Source organism: Strigops habroptila, chromosome 10 (genome assembly GCF_004027225.2).
Source record: "Strigops habroptila isolate Jane chromosome 10, bStrHab1.2.pri, whole genome shotgun sequence".
Taxonomy (NCBI): domain Eukaryota; kingdom Metazoa; phylum Chordata; class Aves; order Psittaciformes; family Psittacidae; genus Strigops; species Strigops habroptila.
Window position 1 is genome coordinate 7,642,634 of NC_046359.1, and position 20,151 is coordinate 7,662,784.

General features: G+C 44.3%; 1 protein-coding gene across 3 annotated transcripts in view; it reads right to left on the bottom strand.

The window, feature by feature from the left end:
* The window catches only part of UTRN (utrophin), a 374,126-nt gene that overhangs the window by 350,856 nt on the left and 3,119 nt on the right, over nt 1–20,151 (bottom strand). The window contains exons 2-3 of one of the 3 annotated variants that reach the window (XM_030500119.1): nt 14,628–14,843; nt 12,576–12,739 (exon numbers count right to left, since the gene is read on the bottom strand). In XM_030500119.1, coding sequence (XP_030355979.1) covers nt 12,576–12,654 — 79 coding nt within the window. In that variant the 5' untranslated portion in view covers nt 12,655–12,739; nt 14,628–14,843. Of the gene's footprint in view, nt 1–12,575; nt 12,840–13,604; nt 13,672–14,627; nt 14,844–20,151 lie in introns of those variants that run through there. The other 2 variants (XM_030500120.1, XM_030500121.1) reach the window with 2 other exon arrangements.

The following is a 20,151-nucleotide window of genomic DNA, read 5'->3' on the forward strand; positions in this document are numbered from 1 at the left end:
CAGCTCTCCAGCTTTGACCAGCATCTTTCAGCACCAAGTTTTGGTACTGATGCCTCAGTGTCAGCTGCAGCAGATGGACAAGCTTAACTTTGTTTTTTCACCTTCATCCTCGGACATGATCATCAAGCAGTACATCTCTAGTGCAGAAATGCATAACAAATGCTCTCTCCTCCAGAACGTGTTGGGGTTTGTTTAACTTGCTAAGATATGCCTTCAATTCTCTCTGGCCCCTCACAATCTTCCTGACATGTGTTCTCTTGGTGCAATCTGACAGGAATGGGCCACATGTCACCTTTCACTGTGGCCTGGTGCTTAGGGTAATGACCAGTGGTTTGAACCCTCTGAGAATTTGAACTGGCATTTCAAGAGTAACAAGGCAAGAAGGCTCTAATTAAGAGGCAACCACAGCAAAGATGGGCACCACCCCAAACTTCCCCCCCTTCACCATGACTGTGTTTTGGAAAGAGTGACCACTGCACACTTTTCACTGTGCTGGACAACCAAGGCCCCAGGCACAGCATGGAAACAGAGTGCTGCACAGGCTTCAGCTGGCAAAGAGCCTTCACGGCTCCCTGCAGCCATGCAGTGTTTCATAGAATCACAGACTGGTTTGGGTTGGAAGGGACCTTAAAGATCACCTAGCTCTAACCCCGCTGCCATAAACAGGGACATCTGCCACTAGACCAGGTTGCTCAAAGCCCCGTCCAGCCTGGCCTTGAACACTGCCGGGGATGGGGCAGCCACAGCTTCTATGAGCAATCTGTGCCAGTGTCTCACCACCCTCACAGGGAAGAATTTTTTCCTAACATCTAACCTAAATCTACCCTCTTTCAGATTAAAGCCATTCCCCTTGTCCTGTTACTACATGCATTTGTAAAATATTCCTCTCCAGGTTTCTTGCAGGCACCCCTTAGGTATTGGAAGACTGTTATAAGGTCTCCCCGGAGCCTTCTCTTCTCCAGGGGAGACCTTACAGACCTTCTGCACCAGGACACACTGAGCAAACTGCTCAGTGACTTCAGCAGCAAACTGTAGCTGCCCAATTAAGCTTTTGAGAAAGATGCCTTACAGTGTCTAGTCCCTTTGTAGATAGCCAAGGTCTCTTCCAACTGCTCCGGTAGACCAGGCCCTTGAGTTTCTCATCAGTACTTTCTGCCTTCAGCTTACTTTTCACTGTCATCTTTGTACAAATATTCACACAGGTATCCACAAACAACCCTGTCTTCACTGGAGTTATCTCCTGTGAAGATGATCTAAAGCAGCAGCTAAATCCTCAAGGAATGCTTTTTCCCCTCCCTGCAAATGCCTTCTAGATCAGGGAGGTGACAATGTTCAACAGAAAAAAGTTATTAAGATATTTTCCACCTCTTTCACTAGATCTTTAGACTATCTCAAACTGTCCTCTGTTCACAGCATATAGGAAATACTGCCTGAAAAACAGGAGCATAAGGGTATCCAGATGTCAGCACATAGCCCTGCTGCACGCCAGGACACATCCCAGCACTGTCACGTTTGTCCTTCCATCCTTCCCTCATATTGGGATGACACAAGGAAGGAAAAAAGCCTCTCTAGCTCCTTTGCTCTTCCCCCGACATGCTGTGGGGCATACACTGAGGCAGTCACTGCAGTCTTCCTCTAACCAGAAGACCATGAAGCTGAAGAAGATTAAGTAAGAACAGAGTGTGCACATACACACACAAAGAAAGATAAAAAGAGCAACTGCTGGGAAGAACGGAAGTATGTTTCTTCAAAAAGCAAGGTTTGGGGCTTTTTAGTTTATTTTGGGTGATTATTTTTAACTGCATAACATGTTCACAAAGTATTATCCTCATATTTGGAATTGAACAGGACATCTATTTTTAAATATTATTTATTCAGTCACAAGTCATCCCCAGAGACAAGACAAATGATAATAAAAATCAATGCCGCACACAATCACGAAGTCACCCTGGCTGTGGCCATTCTAAATTGTCATCATGTTTTACAGGAAACTCTGGTTTGTGTGTGCCACAACACCTTTCCTGTGTAAACCAGACTATATCTCATACCACTCAAGACCCCACATTTTAACTCCAGTTACTCCAAAGCGTCTTTTTTCAATCCCAATTTCTGCCAGCCCAACCAGGTACATACATTGAGGCAAGTTATACACTCGGGCAGAGAGCAGACTATCATATTGTATGTTTATAACATGAAGGCTCAAATTGAGAGCTATAAATATTCCAGTCTCACAACTGATAGCAGACCAGCATTAGGGCTAACAGGAGATGGATGAGTAGAGAGTTTACTTTGGTCCAGTACAAACTCTTCCAATTTGGTCCTTCTGTTCTGGGGGCTGCTTGGTCACACTGTGTGACACACAAAGGTACTGGTTACCATCAAGACTCTGCCCACTTGATGCCTCAGACAGGTCAGACCACAGGATCTCACCTTTCCCACTGCACAGCTGGCATTAACTTCACTGTTTCTCCAAGAGGGAATATGACTCCCAAACTAGCCATCAAGGGGTGATCACTCCCCAAAAGCAACCCATTTCATGAGACCAGCTACTGTTCTTTCCTCCCATTGCACTCTCTTATGTAAGGAAGCAAAAATGTTTGAATGAACACAACTTCCTTTCTTTATAGATATGGTACCCTATGACACACAAAGAGCTCTATCACAACGACCCACATGTGTGCCCTGCTCAAGATTAGCTGATCTTTTGAACTAGAGAGACTCTGAGGATTTTCAATTAGGAAGACTGTTTGTTGTTTTTATGTTGTTTTGTTTGGTTGGGGTTTTTTCGGGGGGAGAAGGGAAGATTGCTTTTTTCTCTGCATTTTCTTCATGGAGAGGAACACACCCAATACTGTTAGTCACTATGTAAGCAAAGTAACTACTATTCTTCAAGAATGGTGAAATATTTAACACTGCCTGCTGAGGAGAGCAAGTTATTACCATACAGTGACAGAAAACCTGCTCCAGCATATTGCAGGTAGAGGAGAAGGCCTCAGAGAAGTCAAGAAATTCTTAGCTTGGAAAGACCTGGAAAGGCAAACAGCCTTCATGACTTAGTATAGAAATTATTTCCCCTCTTAAAACAAACACGACCAACAAAATACAATTTACATAGAATTCATTAACTTCATGTTTCCCAAAGTTTTAGGAACCACTTACTTCATTACAGCCTAAATGAAAACCTTTCTAAACAGCTGCTTTATATAAGAACAAATTAGGAAAAAAAAAAATTATCTAAAATTTGTTTTTTCTCAGGTCTATGCCTTGTTTCTCTAGAGAAGGGTCTACATAAAGATCCTGGGAAGTCAGTCCTGAGACCTCCCTCCTGCCACGCACACACAGATGCATGAGAAAGATGCAGACAGTGCGTTAATCCTTTTGGCATAATAAAGCATTTTTCCAGCTTCTGAAGAGGTGTCATTCAAAGAGAGGCTCTGCTGGAGGGCTGAGAAGTAGCAGACATCACTGTGGCTGATGTGGCAATCACTCCATCCCTGTGCCTCAACAGCTCTCTAAGTCTCAACTGATCCTAGTTTTCTTTGGATCGGAAAGGAAAAAGAAAAGCACCTACGTGGAAACATACTACAAACTGATGCCATCAATTTCCCAATACCCACAAATAGAAATAAAAAGTTTTTCCAGCAGTGGTATGTTGCACCTCGGCATCTTGCTAGATGGAAGCAAGAAGCTTCTTGCAAGAGCTGGGGTGTATTTGCTAAAACTGCACCTCCACTCAATGTTTTTCATATGCTGCTCTTCACCAGGCGCAAAAGGACGAGGGAAAGACGAATCTGGTGAAGCAGCAGCGCAGAACATCAGGTGAAGAGCCTGGCGTCTGCAGAGACTCTCTAAAGCACTTCACTGAAGTTAAGGATAGCAGAGACACCTTTCAATCTCCTTTCCTTTAATGCTGCTTTTCCTGTAAAAAGGAACTTTGTTAACAGTCAGAGGGCAAATAACGAACTTGAATTGGGTTTCGATAGCCTTCAAAAATACACAGGGTGGTATGACATTTGTGACAATAGGCACAACCCCATTTGAACTCTTCCTTCCCCTTTCTTCTGTTCAATTTTGAACATGCTGGTTGTGCACATCAGTATAAAACTCACTTCCACGTTAATACAATGGTCAACATTTTACTTATCCTATCAAGATAGCAACATACTCTTCCAAAAGTATGTTTCATGGCTTTAATAAATTCTCAAATGTCCAGAGAAACGACAACAGTGGGTTGGGGTGAGAGAGGGGGTTGGGTGGGTTTTTTTAAGTGTCCTTTTGTCCTGAATTCAAACAATAATGAATAATGCTCAAGTTGGGGATGGGGGGAGAAACAAGCCTCTTGTGCTCTCTTGAGGCACCCAGGCAACAATCAGAGGCAGGAGCACAGGGTCCCAAGGATGCCACTGGGCTCATGCTCCACAGCCCGCTAGGAACCTGCGGCAGCCTGTGGCACTTCCTCCCATCCTCAGTGCACCAGGGAGAAATGGCATCCTCACCCCTGGGTGCCCAGGCACCGATGAGTCTGACACTCCGCCAGACAGACCAGTCCTCTGCAAAGATGATAAAGTGTTTAAACATGTTTTTAGCAGAAATACCAGAGTGAATACTTCACATCCACTGTGACCTTTAATAGCTCTGAGATTAAATTTAATAAACTGTATTCTAAATGAAGTGTATTAAATTAGCTAGAAATTAATTAAAAAAAAAAAAAAAAAGCTCAGTAAATCACACCAGCAAGCTCTAAATTGGGCACTACAGCAAAATCCAAGAGAAAAATTCCTAAGCACAGAGGAAGAGTGTTCAGAGATTATGCACCACTATCCCAGAGAGAGCAAAACTATATCCGGAAAGACACTACCAGGCTTTCAACTTTCAAAGTCTTTTCTCAAGAAAGAGGCAAGCGTTAACGCAACGTGTTCCCGTGAATTTCCATGAGAAGCTTCATCCAAGAACAAGATGTACATGTAGAAACCAGAAAGAGAGCAATGAACTCTCTCTGGGAATGATTTATGCTGACCATAGCTGTTGTTCATTATTAGGTTATAACAGAAGTAAAAACCTAGAAAGAGGGAATAGAAAGGTCTCGGTCTGTTGACATTGAAATACTACTTTATTTATTCTCTTCTCTTAATACAATCATGTTTTACAATTTAGCTATTAAAATAGCATAGAAACCAAAAGGCTTCGCTATTTCCAGCATGCTCCCATAAAATGCTCAAATAAATCTCCTCCATTTGTTATTCAGGCACAGGCTACTCTTCTTTGCTCATCCAGGATAGCGTGGTAAATTAATAACAATAAAAAAAGCTAGCAAAACATTTCAGAACTTCTCCATCACACCACTCTTCTCTGATCAATAACTTGTAACATAACATTTTAGGAGCATATTCCACCTTTGGTCTTCTGCCATGATCTAAATTAGGAGGGGAGCAGAAACCACATTTGATGCTAGGCAATAAAAGCAGAGTACAAAGGAACTAACTAAAGTTATTTGTGGAATGAATTACATAGGTCCATCAAAGCATGTTCTTCCCCAGCTTAAGTGCATGTTTCTCCACAGCTAAATGCATAAGTCAGTGAGTGTCCTTCTATGTTTTTCTAATTCCTCTACAAAATCTCTTAAGAGGTTTTGGATGGTGGGCCCTCCTATTTTTCCAGAAGGTGAGGGGAAAAGGTGTTGAAATGCCCTTCATTACCAATAATTTATGCCTGAAAAGTATTGCTGCACATTCCCTATATTGATTAGAAAAGTAACCTTCAGGATATGTACCTTACCTATCATGTAGCCACATCCTTTCCTACCAGCATGTATGCAGCGTTTTTGAGATAGAAGTTGGTTGAACTGGCTGAAACACGCAGTCAACCTATTTGCCACCAGCTAAAGACTCAGCAGCTCTTCACCCATCGGGAGAACCCACACCTGAAAAAGGCTAGGCTGCGAAGGAATGCTTCTCCAGCACAGGAGCTGCCTCATTACAAGAGAAATTACATATGAAGCTAGGCAATGCTCAAGTTATTCGTCTCCAGCATCTCAACATGTTTAATCCATCTGTCCCATGCACTCAGCAGATGAATGAACATCTAAAAATGCAAATTATCAAAGAGTGAACAGATTTCTGTGCATAAGAAGCCTTCACAAGAAGGTCACTGCCACAGTTGTAGATGGGTCCCCCTTGATAGCCAGCCTGCCCTGCGTTGCCGAGGCTCACCTCCAGAGCTGGCCAGACAGTCAGAGGGAAGACACAGCCCATAACGCACCCAGGCAGAAGGAATTGTGACTGCTCACATCCTCCCTGTTACAGCCAACCATCCTCCAGCAGCCTCCCCCCTGACAACCAGTGCCCAGCCCGGCCTGCACAGGCACCATCCACAGCCATGTCAGTCTCATGGCTGCTTGGATGTGCAACTGGAGTCACGGCCAGTGACTCTGTAGCAGCCCCAGCCCATTGGCCCCACAGATAAGTGACCACAAAATGTAACTGCAAGTGTTTGTATTTCGGTTCAGGTTTGGTTTGGGTTTTTTTTTGCTCCACTTAGAGCTGAGCCCAACTCAGGTCCAATAATCAAAGTAAGTGTTTCTTTTTACTCTCTCCACAGGCAGAATCAGGTGGTATGGATGTCCTTTCAAATAAAAGATTCAAAGACATCATATCCTAATAAATAAATAAATGGCAGTTTCTGATGACTCCTTCTTGATGGCAGATGTTTCGCTGACTTTGCAGCTGTGTATATTTTCAAGTCAGTAGTTTCTTGCCTCATTCCCAAAACTATGGCTTGCAACAGAGCTGTATCATTGTCTTCTGTCAAACCTACAGATACCAAAGGGCTCTTCTATTTCCTTAGCCTGTTATTTTTGTTGCTACCTTTAAAACTCCCAGCTTTCTTCTGAGAATATACTGTCACTTTCTGAAATTACAGCTCAGCTTGCTTCCCTATTTCATTCCAGAAACACACTGGGGGAGGGGAGGAAGACATAAAACAGACTTCTGACAAACTATGGAGCACTAAAACTTATTCTTTCATCAACACAATAAAAAGTCAGACAATGCAACCCCTCCCTCCCACCTCACGATGTTTAAACCCTGTTATTCATTCTTCAGACTGTTATTAAGGCATCCAAATAAATGCAGCTCTCCCCAACTTCACACTACGAGCATCTCAGCTCCCAGGATGGGTGGGAACAGCTGCGCTCTTCTAATTGTGCATTTTCCTTTGAAGGAGGGATACTGTACAACACATGAAAAGCAGATCATGCAGGCTCTAAGCACAGCAGTCCATTGCTGCTACCTGGCAGTGGAACAGCTATACTGGCCTGTAGCGACATGAGTTCAGCTCAAGCCCACATGCTCTTCTCCCTTGCCCTTCCACACCTGCACCCAGCCCATCGCCCCACTTACTCGCATTTGAAAGATTTTAGTAACAATACTGCACTACTCTTCCCTGCTCACAAGAGCACACACCATGGACAAGTGGTTCTCCTAGGAGGAACAGTCAAGACAAGGAGGAAGATTAGGAGCAGTTACCGAGAGGTGTTACAACAGTGTAGCTAATCCTCTGCTAAGCTGCCCAATGCTGTGAAATTTGAGAATTTCTTTGCACATGCAAATATTTTCACTGTGATGTATGAGAGTCTGCCTTCTTCCCCCAGATCCAAGGGCTGAGCAGAGAAGAAGAAACAAGAGCATTAAAGAGCACTGGGGGAGGTGGTGCCAGGAACTTCCCATTGCTCCTGACCTGCCCCTCATCTAGGCACCCCTTCTCCATGGGATCCTCATCCATGGAGGGTCCCACACCACCAGCAGCTTTTAGACCTCTTTAGAAAAACTTAACACACTACATGCAGTGCCTCACATAGCTGCTCTTGCCCAGGGTTATATCCTCATTTCCTGGCAGAGCACACGCAAATCAATGGGCTGCTTTTATGGTTTGGCTTTTTTTTTTCTTTTCCTCCCTGAGGAGCATGAATATCTATTCCAAGGCTAAGTCGTGCTTCAAACACACGGAGCAGCATATGTTATTTCTTCACCTACCAATCAAGATACTAGAAGAAACCAGCCTGGTACTTATATATCTGCCATTTCATAAATGCTAGGCAATACCCTAGAACTGTCTTCATTGCAGCATCCAGTCTGTCCCAGCAGACAGCCCAAGAAAAGGAGGCGACACAAACGATGGAAAGAAGCCAGGCTACAGCAACCTAAAGGTTCAGTTTTGAAAAACAGTCATTTTAATGGCTAGAAATAAAGAGCAGCAAATTTGTCACTTGTCTTTCATACCTTATCTGCACATACTCTGCACAAACATCCCTGAAGAGTTCACACTGTGCAAAACTGGCTACGCCAACTCTGCACCCACTTGACAGAATCCTAAGGATCTGCCTGCAACTATGGAGACTCCTGGCCATCATCTCACACTGATGGAGCCAAAGGGACAAATGAGAAGCACCACATACGGCCCAGTGACCTAGCAGCAAGAGACATAACCATAGGAACTGGTTCCAAAGGCAACCTGGGACACTGTGGGGCAGGGAGATCCTGAAGCAAGGGGGCTGCCGTCTGAGCAAGCATTGCTTCATAGGGAGAGACAGACAACAGCAGCAGTTCTAGGAACAAGCCTTGCCCAAGAACTCCAAAAATAAGTTATGATTTCTCAAAGCAGTCTTCCAGTCAAATATATTTGATGTAATTAAAAATGAAAGGTAGATGAGGAGAATTAAGTTCCCCTCAATTTAGACAGGAACTCATATCTTAAAATGCACCAGAGGCATAGAGTAATCTTCCAGAAATGTTTTTCCTGTCACATCTTACTGTTTAATTATATATTACCATTCCAAGCTAACATGACAGATTTTAAGTGAGTTTGCCTTTTTTCCATAATTAATCATAGCAAAGACTCATCTGTTCTTCAAGCCCAGTGATGACAGTGCTGTTTTCACCACTGTAAGGCAATCATCCCACAGCATTCCTTCCTGAAAGCTATTGCAACAAGAAAAGCTCACCTATCTGCACAAGATGCCTTTCAAAGATATAAATCAGCTCCATATACATTACTTCATACTTTAGGGAAGTAAAAAAGGGAAAACTACTTTTCCATAGCAAGCAATCATACAGACACATAGGCTAATAATGCTAAGTAAATGCTAATTATAAATATATAATCCCAACATAACCACCCAGGAACAAGTAATCCTACCCCCTAAACATCAGATACTCAGAGCCATCAGCATCCACCACTGGTGCAGGAGGAAGGGAGGCAAAGAGACTAAGCCTCCCTTATAATTACCAAGGCCAAAAGTTATTTTAAAGACAGCTTGGGTCACCAACATATTCTATTCTAAGTGCAGAAGATGCATCATCAAAAATAACTTGTAGCTACTTGTAGACCAGAGCTAGCAAACTATCTAATCAAAGAAGAGACACATCCAAAGCAGGAAAATAAGAAATGCTAACTGGACAACAAAGAAGCCTGTCTTTCTTTTTTTAGTACCATAAGTCACAAACCTGGTATTACTGGACACACACACACAAGACTTTTTCTTTGGAAAAATCAAGCATTTATCAGTTAGAACAGCTACAGCATATGGCACATTCACAGAAAGTTTTCTTGCTGACTGCTCAAGGTAAAGGCAATTCCAACATAATCAATAATACACAAGTACCTCTGGTCAGCATGTTTTATCCTTCATCCTCTGAGTCTGAACTCCCCAAAGGATGAATTAGAAACTTGCAAAATTACTTTTTCCCCCCCATCTGTGAAATCCTGTGACATGCACACATGTTTGGGGTTTGGTGGGATTTTTCAGTACAAGCAACAAATAGAAATCCAATGCACTGTTAATTGATTTTGATTGCTCTATGAAAAAAATTATGATTTTTGGCAGTTCTGATATATCCTTTGCATGGTGTGCTGGTAGTTTCCCAATTACAAGTCATTACAAAAAAAGGTTTCGTAGCTTGCTGTGCTTACAAAAACAGGCATAGATGCGCACCACACTGCCCTGAGCAGATGTGAAACTTTGTATGTTTTATTACAGTCTCGTAAGAGTAACTTTAGATCAAAGCTCGAGTTTTCAATAACCAATCACTGTATTAACAGTGACACCTTTATGGCTTTGTAAGTGCTTTCCAGTTTTCCAAAGCAAGATAACTAAAGCAACAATGACTACAAAAAGGACAACATATTCAGTTTCACAGGCTGCTAGTGACCAAAGTTTAGATTTGTATCCAAATATTTGGATACATTTTTCCTACTGCCACTCTTTGTTAAGGCCTGACCTCCGAAAGAGAATTTCCTTCCAAGTTATAACAAAATACAAGATTTAGCCATGTATCTTAACTATGAATTTCAGAAGACGAATGTATTTAAATAACCAGGATACCCTGACAGCTTCATGGTCTGTTCCAAAAAGATTAAGAACATGTTGAAAAGGATACAGACAATTGCCCAGAAGAGCAGAGAGGGAGAGGGAAAGCGACCTTTACAGAGAACACTATACATCTCTCTTCTTTCATTTACAAGAATAGAGTCAACTCTGTTTCAGTGTTCTTATTTAAAAATGCTGAGGAATAATATGCACTCAAAAAATATTACGACATATCAATATTATGACACATTAAATCACTAGAAGTGGGGTTTGTATCTTATTTGTTAAGAGTGAAAATATTAAATGCACACTTGCATGCTCTCTTTAATCAAAGTGCTAGAGAATTCCCATATCACAGGCGCTGAACGCACAGAGTAGCAAGAAACAGAACAACAGCCCATTTTCAATGACAAAAGAAAGGAAGTGGAGATCCTGAACCTTGCCTGGTTCCGCTATCCGTAGCCTCAAAACCCAAACAGACCCCTGGCTACCCCAAATATGAGTATGTTATAAGGTAATAACACTTTTAGATTACTTCAGTCGCTTAGACTGTAAGGAACATCCCGTGATGGAAAAGTCTTCCCAGAACAAAAAAGAGAACTCAGTTTTCCTTTCTAAGTATCAAAATCAGCATTCTCTTTTCCAGATATCTAGGAAAAATGGAAGCCTAGCTTGTAATATTTTTTCCCCTGGTCCTGACAACTAGCCTTTAATTTGCTGCCATCTGTACTTCAGGAAACTTTAGCCCTTTCATCAGGAAATCCCTCCCACAGGTTTACTCGTAGGGAATGGAACATCCAGATCCAAACCAGAGTATTATTTAGAAGAGATGAATTATTTAAGATCAGTCTTCACTTGCCATTTTTAATTCACTGTGCAAGTCTTTTAGCCTTGAGAGTATTAGAATATACATCATTTTCTCATTAACAGAGAAGAAGAAAGTTAAATGGGTTGTAACGGGAGATTTACAATCATCTGCCCTAACCAAAACAACAGAACTTACTGTACAATCTGTTCATCCAAGGAAAACCTCAAATACAGCCATGTTTCCTCAGACATCCTATAAAACTGTAGTACTTGGGTACATATATGCCTACAAACTGTCTGCAAGCCATTCCCAGACTCAGAGCCCTCAGAGGTGCTGACTACACACTTACAATCAAGGAAAGTTATGTCCAAAGGTTTCAAAATAACAGCAGAAAATGTAAACCAGCACTACAGAATTCGAGATGGAAAACCACAAGAATTTCTTTTTCATAAACTGCACTTCCAGAAGTTTAGAAGAAGACTGCCTCAAGAAGAGGTCCAAGAAACAAACCATGCACCAGTGGGATCCAGATTCAAACCCGCATCCCACATAATATGACATATCAGATCACCACCAACTGAAGAGCTACAGTTCTTAACGTATGGAACATTTAAAAAAAAACAAAACAAAACAGCACAGTTAGGCTTCCAACATCGAAGGAAAATCTTTTGACAACAAGAGCACTTTGCATTGAAGAGAGAAAAAGGAGCCTTTGAGGCTAAAGAAGCGAGCATCCAGTCTCTCGATGCAGCACAAATTTCGATCAAGGTTTAAACAAGTCACTTCTGCCCCTTCAAAGCCTCTGCTCTCCCTGCTAAAACAAGGGTACCTCCTGACCCACCCCAGCATCCATCTGAGCCTCTGAAGACTCAAATGTACAACAACCAAAAAAAACCCCCCATGTTTTTCCAATAACCTTCAGCTCCGTTACATGAACATTTTGCTAGAGGAAATGCCTGAGTGAGTAGCCTTAGACAACTGTTTTACATTAAGGAGGAAGCACGTTAATTTACTGCACGAGTACTACCGCAATATGCACTTTTAGGAGGTACAGTATTGCGGCCACAGTTGCCATTTTCAGCGCCTGAGAATAAACACAAAAGCTGCCAACTTTAGGTTGCATAAGAGCACTTTAAGCGCATGGTTATTTACAAAAGTGAGGTAATTATAATGCAGGAGGTGGATCCCAAACAGACTTGACTAACACTGTCCAAAAAAAAAATTAAAAAAATCTACAATTACTATTACTTAATTGTAGGACAGCTGCACAAACAGCCTCACTGTACTACCAATATACAGCCAAAAAGACAGTTGGAGAAGCGTGCTGTTTAAAAACGCAAGCTGACGGCAGAACCTATGCATAGAGGGGAAAAAGGGGAAATGGTGTTTTTCTTCACAGCTTACCTGATCGGGATTTAATGATATCGCTGAACTCGCTGTGTCCCCCAGCAGGTCCTTCCTCCTGGTCAGAGACACGGGCCATGCTCGCAGGCTGGGGTACACCACGGGCGCAGCCTAAGTCCGTGGGGAGAGGGTTACCATGGAGGACCTCAGCTCAGCACCAGCACCTACAGCACAGGACCGGGGAGCAGAGAGACACCATAACTCCACGGGTTACACCAGGTGTGACTCCACATGGGAAGCGTAGCCTGGGACCAGCTGGGCAACTGGTTAGCAGCCAAGCGGCTGCTCCCTGTGTGTACCCCTCCCGAGAGGCACCGTGTGGGATTTAAAGAGTGAGAAGGCACAGAGGGGTGCTGCGGGCGACTTTGATCCCTAAAAGGTGAAGCTTCGGCCACCCTTGGGTGACGGGGCGCCCCGCGCCCACCCGCACACCCCAATAGGGCAGGACACAGCCCCGGAGGCGACGCCCTCACCACCCGCCACCCAGCTGGCACCAAGCGCGACATCCCCGCTTGAGGCGGGTGGCAAAGCCGGGCAGCCTCGCTGCTGCCGGGGGGCGAGGGGCCGCCGCGCCCCTCCGGCCGGCCCGGGGCGCCAGAGACACGTGCGGGGGAGAAGCCACGAAGCCCCGTGCAGGGCGGGGGCAGCCGACCCGCGGGACGGGCTCCGCACACAGCCCCGCAGCTCCCCGCCCGCCCGCCCGGCCGAGCCGCCGTCCCCGCTCCCCCGGCGGGGATTCTGACCCGGGCGCACTGGCACCTCCGAACCCGCGGAGTGTGCGGCCCCCGGCACCCCCGCGGCGGAGCCGCCCCTCGCCACGGCTCCCCTCAGCCGCTCGGTCCCGCCCCAGCACCCCCGCCTCGCTCCGCTCCGCTCCGCCCCGCCCGCAGGTGCGCCCAGCGCGGGCGTTGCGCCCCAGCACCCCCTTTACGGGCTCGGAGTTGGGGAACAAACTTTCCCCCCACGCCCCTCCCTGCTCCCAGAGACGCTGGGGCACCGCCGGCAGCAACCCCCGCCGCCGCCACTCACCCCTCGGACACGGCGGCGGGAGGCGGCCCCGCTTCCTCACGGCCCGGCTCCTCCCCGCGCCCCGTCCCCCGGCGGCGGCTCCCGCTGCGCTGGCGGACCCACAACTTTCCGTGCGAGCCGCTGCCCCTCCTCTCTCTCCGTCCTCCTCCTCCTCCTCCTGCCCGTTCCCCGCCCCTCCCGGCCCGGCCCCGCCCTGGGCCCCGGCTTCCCCTTTGTCAGCCGGGCCAGCGCCGCGCGGCCCCTTCGCCGAGGGGGCGGGAGGCCCCGGCCGGGACGGGGCGGGACGGGGCAGAGAGGGCGGAGCGAGGCGGGGCCGCGCCGGGGAGAGCGGTAGAGCCGCCCGGGGCGGTGAGTGGGGCTCCGGTCCGCTCTGCTGTGCTGCGCTCCTCCCCTCGGGCTCTCCCCGCCTCACCTGTGCGCTCCGCCTGTCTTCTCCTTCCCTTTCCTCCCGCGCATAAGCGCGGTCGCGCAGCGCTTCGGCGTGAAGCGCACGGTGGGATGGGCAGGGCAGGGCGGGCACCGCCGAAGTGGCGCGACAAGGGAGCGTGACGAGGTGTGGGGGGCGCTCAGGAGGTTTAGAGCGGTAAGGCACTGTAAGAGGTTGCCCAGAGAAGTTGTGGCTGCCCCATCCCTGGCAATGTTCAAGGCCAGGCTGGATGGGGCTTTGAGCAACCTGGTCTAGTCCCTGCCATGGCAGGGGATTGGAACTGGGTAATATTTAAGGTCCCTTCCAACCCAAACTATTCTGTGATTAACAGCAGGAAATAGCTCTCCCAAAACTCTCCTGCTTTGACCGGGTGTCCCAACCCCATCCCAGGGGGTCACTGATGGCCCCCAGCCCCAGGGACTTCCAGCCAGGAAAGGGTAGAAAGGCATGGGTCAGTAAAAGTGTGCTGTGCTGGGTGTCTCGTCAGTTTCTGTGTATGAACAGACACGCACATTAGTAAAATATTTAGCTCACACTAATTAATTTATTGCTGCATTTGCAATCTGGGAATGAACAGGCAAGTAGTCTGTGCTCACCTGCACTGTAAGGCTTCTGAGCACGTGGCCTGTATTTATCGTGGTAGCATCAGTCCGAAGTTTCTGGGCTACCAGAGAGACACCGCATCTCAGTAATTCCTCAGTGTTACCTGCCAGGCCTCAGCAGTCCAGCCCAAAATGCTTCCAAGGTTAGGTGCATTGCCAGCATTGAGTGCCTCACTGCCCTAATAACAAAATCAGATACTGGCCAGCAGTCTGCAGAAAAGAAGGTACAGAATTTATTAGCTAGAAGAAAGAAGAGAGCCCAGGCTTGGCAACATACTTATTTTGCATCTCCAGGTAAACAGAAGTTGGTAGCAATGAAATGAGGAAGATTTGTTTTCAAAAGTATTTTTTCCAGTATACAACTCGTGAGTTTACAAGATATTACAAACAATAATAATAAACAACAATTATGTGTATTTCAAACCAAGCAAACTTTGATATTTACCCATACTTCACTATTTCCCCCAAGGGAAAAAGACATTCCTCAAAGAAACAAAACGAGCTACCTTTAAATTATTATTATCATAATTCTAACTGCATTTAACATTTTTTCCTCAACTTTAATCTGTGCAGTACATGTGTAACAGGGACTGTTCTGCATCCCAGGATGGAAGGCTTCGCAGATAGTGCAATACATTTTTGCATTTCAGAGAAGCCCCGAAGATGAAGATGCCTTGTTCTGGTCATTCAATAGATTTCCTGGGTGATTCAGTACAAATTAGTTAATTCATCTTTGATCTGCTTAATTCAAACCCCTGCATGATGTCATTAATGGTTCTGACTTGTAAAGAGATGATAATAAAGCAACCAATGTGGTGTGGTGACTGAAGATGTGGATCTGTTGAGAATCTTAGATCATGGATGATGAACACCACCAAACCTGTCCTATGAAGAGAGGCTGAGAGAGTTGGGCTTGTTCAGCCTGGAGAAAGCTCCAGGGAGACCTTACAGCAGCCTTCTAGTATCTAAAGGGGGCTTACAAGAAAAATGGGGACAGACTTCTGAATGGGGACTATAGTGATAGGACAAGGGCTCATGGTTTTAAACCAAAGGAGGCTAGATTCAGGCTAGATACAAGGAAGATATTTTTCACCATGACAGTGCTGAAACACTGGAACAGGTTGCCCAGAGAGATGCCCCATTCCTGGAAGTTCAAGGTCAGGTTGGATGGGACTTGGAGCAACCTGATCTAGTTGCAGATGTCCCTGCTCACTGCAGAGGGTGGTGGATTAGATGGCCTTTGAAGGTGCCTTCCAATCCAAATCATTCTATGAAACCACCAGTATCAATACCCATTAGCGTAAGCTAGTCCTGAGTGGTAGGCTGGTTTTGTTGGAAAGGTGTGGTCTATGTTTGTGCCTTTTTGTTTACATTATACTGACACCTGTACTATGAACACAGCATTTGTGGTTAGAGGAGCACAATTCATTGCCTTCTGACTTGCTGCTCTTGGCTGAACATGCTTCACTGCCCGCACATTCCCTCTGCATGCTGGATTTTCAATGCCCAGTCAGCAAAAAAACACCGTAATGCAGGAAGCCCAGAATCCAAATGTAACCTAGCTGCTTTTATACAGGTCTTCCATGAACAGGACAAGAGACATGCTGACCCATGTAACCCCGTGCCGCTCAAGAGTTGTCTCGGACAAAAATCGTCATTTCTCACTGCTGGGTATCTTGCGGGAGTGCAGGGCCTGGGGATCCCAAAGCACCACATTGCCTTGCCTAATGCAAGGAAATGCTAAGTGGAAGAAAGCCCTCTTTTTTGTAAGCTGTACTGAGAGGATTAGTCATTTCAGAGGTTACACAAGACTGCTATCGGGTAGCAATAACTTTGATCGCTAAAAGCTGCAGTCAAGCTGATAAGCAGGAGCAGAGAGCTGGTATATCCCGTTTCAAATCTCCCTGTGTAAGCCCAAGGTCCCGATTTTATAATCTTGCTATGAAAGCACCTAAGAATTATTTCTCAAAAAGAAACACATTTCAGTTTAACCTGATAGCGTTTCCTTTTTTCTCTTTTTTCCTTTTTTCCTCTTTATCTTTTTTTTTTTTTTTCCTGTTTTAGACAGAAGTAGCATCATTATCTTCTTTGAACTGTGGAGCGCCAGCAGAAGAGTGATAGAATAACAAGACTGCACACTACCTCAGGGAAGCAGGGGAATTCTTTTCCTGGTGTGTTTCAAACATGCCTCTCTCCAGAGCCGTCCTCACTCAGCTGCTGATCAAAGTCTGAGTTAGTTATTTAGACTGTAGGCTTCTCAGTGCAAAAGCTATAATTTTTATATCTGGGTCTTTAGGCACAAATCCATCAGAGGAAAAAAACCCACCCTACTCTTCAATATTCTGTGCATGTGTATGCTTTAGGTCTCTCTAATTTTGTATTCCAGTGATTGGCAGAATGAGAAAATAATGACTAGCACAATTTTAAAGTCAAACAACAAAGTCCCCACCTGGTTGTACTTCTAAAACCTACATTAATCTACAAATGTCTTAGTTGCTGCAGACCATTAATGTCATGTGGAATGTGGGGCACACTTTACCTTTCTGTATAATGCAGAATAAATTAGGAAAAGAAAGGAAAAGTCCATGAACCCCTTAGATAATGTTAAGAAAGGAAGGACAAGGGGAATAGAGAAAAAGAAGCAGTGAAGAAATGGACTGAGTAGATGCAGAGCCCTTGACCTTTGACCAAAGTAAATAAATACTTTATTCCTTAGTACATGAAAACAATGCAGTTGTAAGGCTCTGAGCTCACCTTACCTTGTCTCCTCGTCTTTTCTTTGTTCTTAGCATTTCTGTTTTTAGAATGCACTCATAATTGATAGGATTACGCTATGACTAGGAATTTCATGTATCTCTCTATCTTGAGATTGACTGCTATAATAATGCATGTGACCATTCATCAATGTTTTGTCATGATTTCAGAAAACCATTCCATATTCAAGAAGACATGAGATACCAAATGGATTACTTTGTAGAGTATCTTTATTGCCCCTTTCTGTATAGCACATCGTGTTGTTACTCTCAGTTAACAGGTCAGGCAGGCTGTTACTCAGCAGACACATGGGTTTTTTCTGCAGAAATTCCATCTGAATTCAAGTAACAGCTCCTTGGTGCTTTGGTGCTGATATGCTGCACTAACCAGTTAGTGCAAGCCCCTTACTATTTTCATTCTCTCTAATCCGAGGAGAAAATACAGAAGAAGACATATTAAATAAACATTCTCTCTGTATGTTCCTCTTGTGAGGAAAAAGACTACATTTCTCTAAAAGCTTGGGTCAGGTTTATCTACAACAACTTTGTCAGTACCTTTGAAAGACTTCAGTACACTAGGCAGACATAGTTAGCTTGTTCATTTTCCTTTCTTTTGCTGAAATCTAAATGCTTTAGAGTTATCTTTGTTGTTCAACTAATTACTTGATACAAAAATACTCAAAATCAGCCCTAGCACAATTTTTAAAGGGACACACACACACACACAGAGAGAGAGCATTTTCTACCCTCAACTCCTTAGGCTGGGATGTGATTTTAATGTTAGATTGCTTATTTTTGTTCCAAGCTCAGCTGCATTTCTGTGTATGCTCCTTCCGAGCTTCCCCAAGAGTTAGAGCCCTGTTGTGGCAGGGACTGTAACACATCCTAAGAAACTCAAGGCTGTTTTGCCACACAGAATTAAGGGCCACCAGGTGCAGAAAACAAGAGGGACAGACTGGGGCAATCATGATAAACATGCGACCTGGGGTGCAAGATGCCGTCCAAGCAAAATGCCCATCTCCTGCACTGCCACAGGTCCACCTGACTGCCCCTGCATCACCATTCTCTGTCCTTTTCTTTCTGTTTAACCAAAAGAGAAAGCAGTGTATTCCCCTTAGTGTACCTCTATTTCTACAAGTTGGGATCTGTATCTTCAGTAAATTGCTTCCACTCTTTTTTTTTTCTCATTAAATTTGATATATCTATTGATTAGATGAGAATCAAGTGAATATTGTGTGCATAAAATACACGGGAACCATGTATCTTAAGTTTCAGTGGTTTTTTATAGCTTCATTATAAAAACCCAGAAAATTGAACTGTATTAATAGAAATGCTGACATCCCTTTGGCTGCAGCAACATTAATTGAAGCCACCATAATTTAGCATCATTCTGAAGAATATAACCTCTAAAAGTACATTAAATAAGAGTGCATTAATGAGCAATAATACTAATCAATTTACCCTCTCAACATAACTCTCTTAACTGCAGCTGACGATTGGAAGAAAGAAAACCATCAACAACAGAAATACCTCTGAAGACAGGGACCTCTGGCCAACACCATGAGGCAATCCTTTGCAAGGGCAGGTGTAAGTTGCTAGTCAAAGTCACTCCTAGCACAAGTTGTTTTCTGTTTCTGTTTATTTTAGTCTTTCTGTTTCTTTCTTTCACTCATGGCAATTTTTTTCAGTGCTGTTCCATTCTCCTTTGAAAAGCCTATGCTATACATCGGCATAGGGTTGTGGCTAGACACATAAATACCTAATGCTTGTACAATTATAGAATAAGTATACTTTATCAGCAAGTTTGTCAGTTAGTGGTTAGAAGAGGGAACAGGATTCCTGTGCTAACACAACATATAAATTTGGATAACATGCCTGGTTTTAGTAACTTGGTTCACTCTCTACAGTAGGGAAAAAAATAACATCTTCCATCATATGGACATTATTTATTGGGTGAAATAATGTAATAATTAGACAAAGGCAATTTGGAAACACTTGAAAAATGAGAGTGCTCACTACTCTGTAAAAATAGTTCCCAGTTGAAAGGGTGTTTCTTTGTAAGTCTTTTCATTTTAAGGGTAGGCAGTGGTAGAAGATGCAGCTTTTTCTTACTAAAATTAAAAGTATCTCCTTAGTACTCTGTGAATGCTCCCAATATGGAATGAATACAAACCAAATGAGAAATTAAAAACAAACAAATAAAAAAAAAAATCCACAATTTTTCACAAACCATCATTATATTTTACATTTATTTGCCTCACTTTAGATCAATTAGGTACATGTCACTGTTTCTTTGCCATTTCTTGTTAAATGATCAATGTGGTTGCTTTGTATTTGACCCCTTAAGAAGTTCCCTAATTAGGAGTAGAATTCAAGGTTTTACATACAAGATCGCACAAGTGTTAATAAAATCTCTCTCTGCTGGAAAACACCATTCATTAACATCTTTACTGGGATAACGGCACCCCCTGGGACACCAAAAGCACCGGCAGAAACCTGTGCTATGAATGGCCTGTCCCATTTTCCCACCCAGTAAACACCTTCCACCTGATTAAACTCCCCCATAGACTAGACTTGGCAGCCTGTGGTTTTTGCCTCCCCAGATCACACTTGGACATTGGTGGTAACCAAGGCTGAGACAGGAGCGAGGCTTGAAGTGCCTCGGCATTGATCCCTCCAGCTGCCAGACAGCTGCAATCCAGAAGCTGCATAGCAGCACACTCTCTGCCCTGAGCAAACCCTCACACGTTCAGCTTCCAGCCACA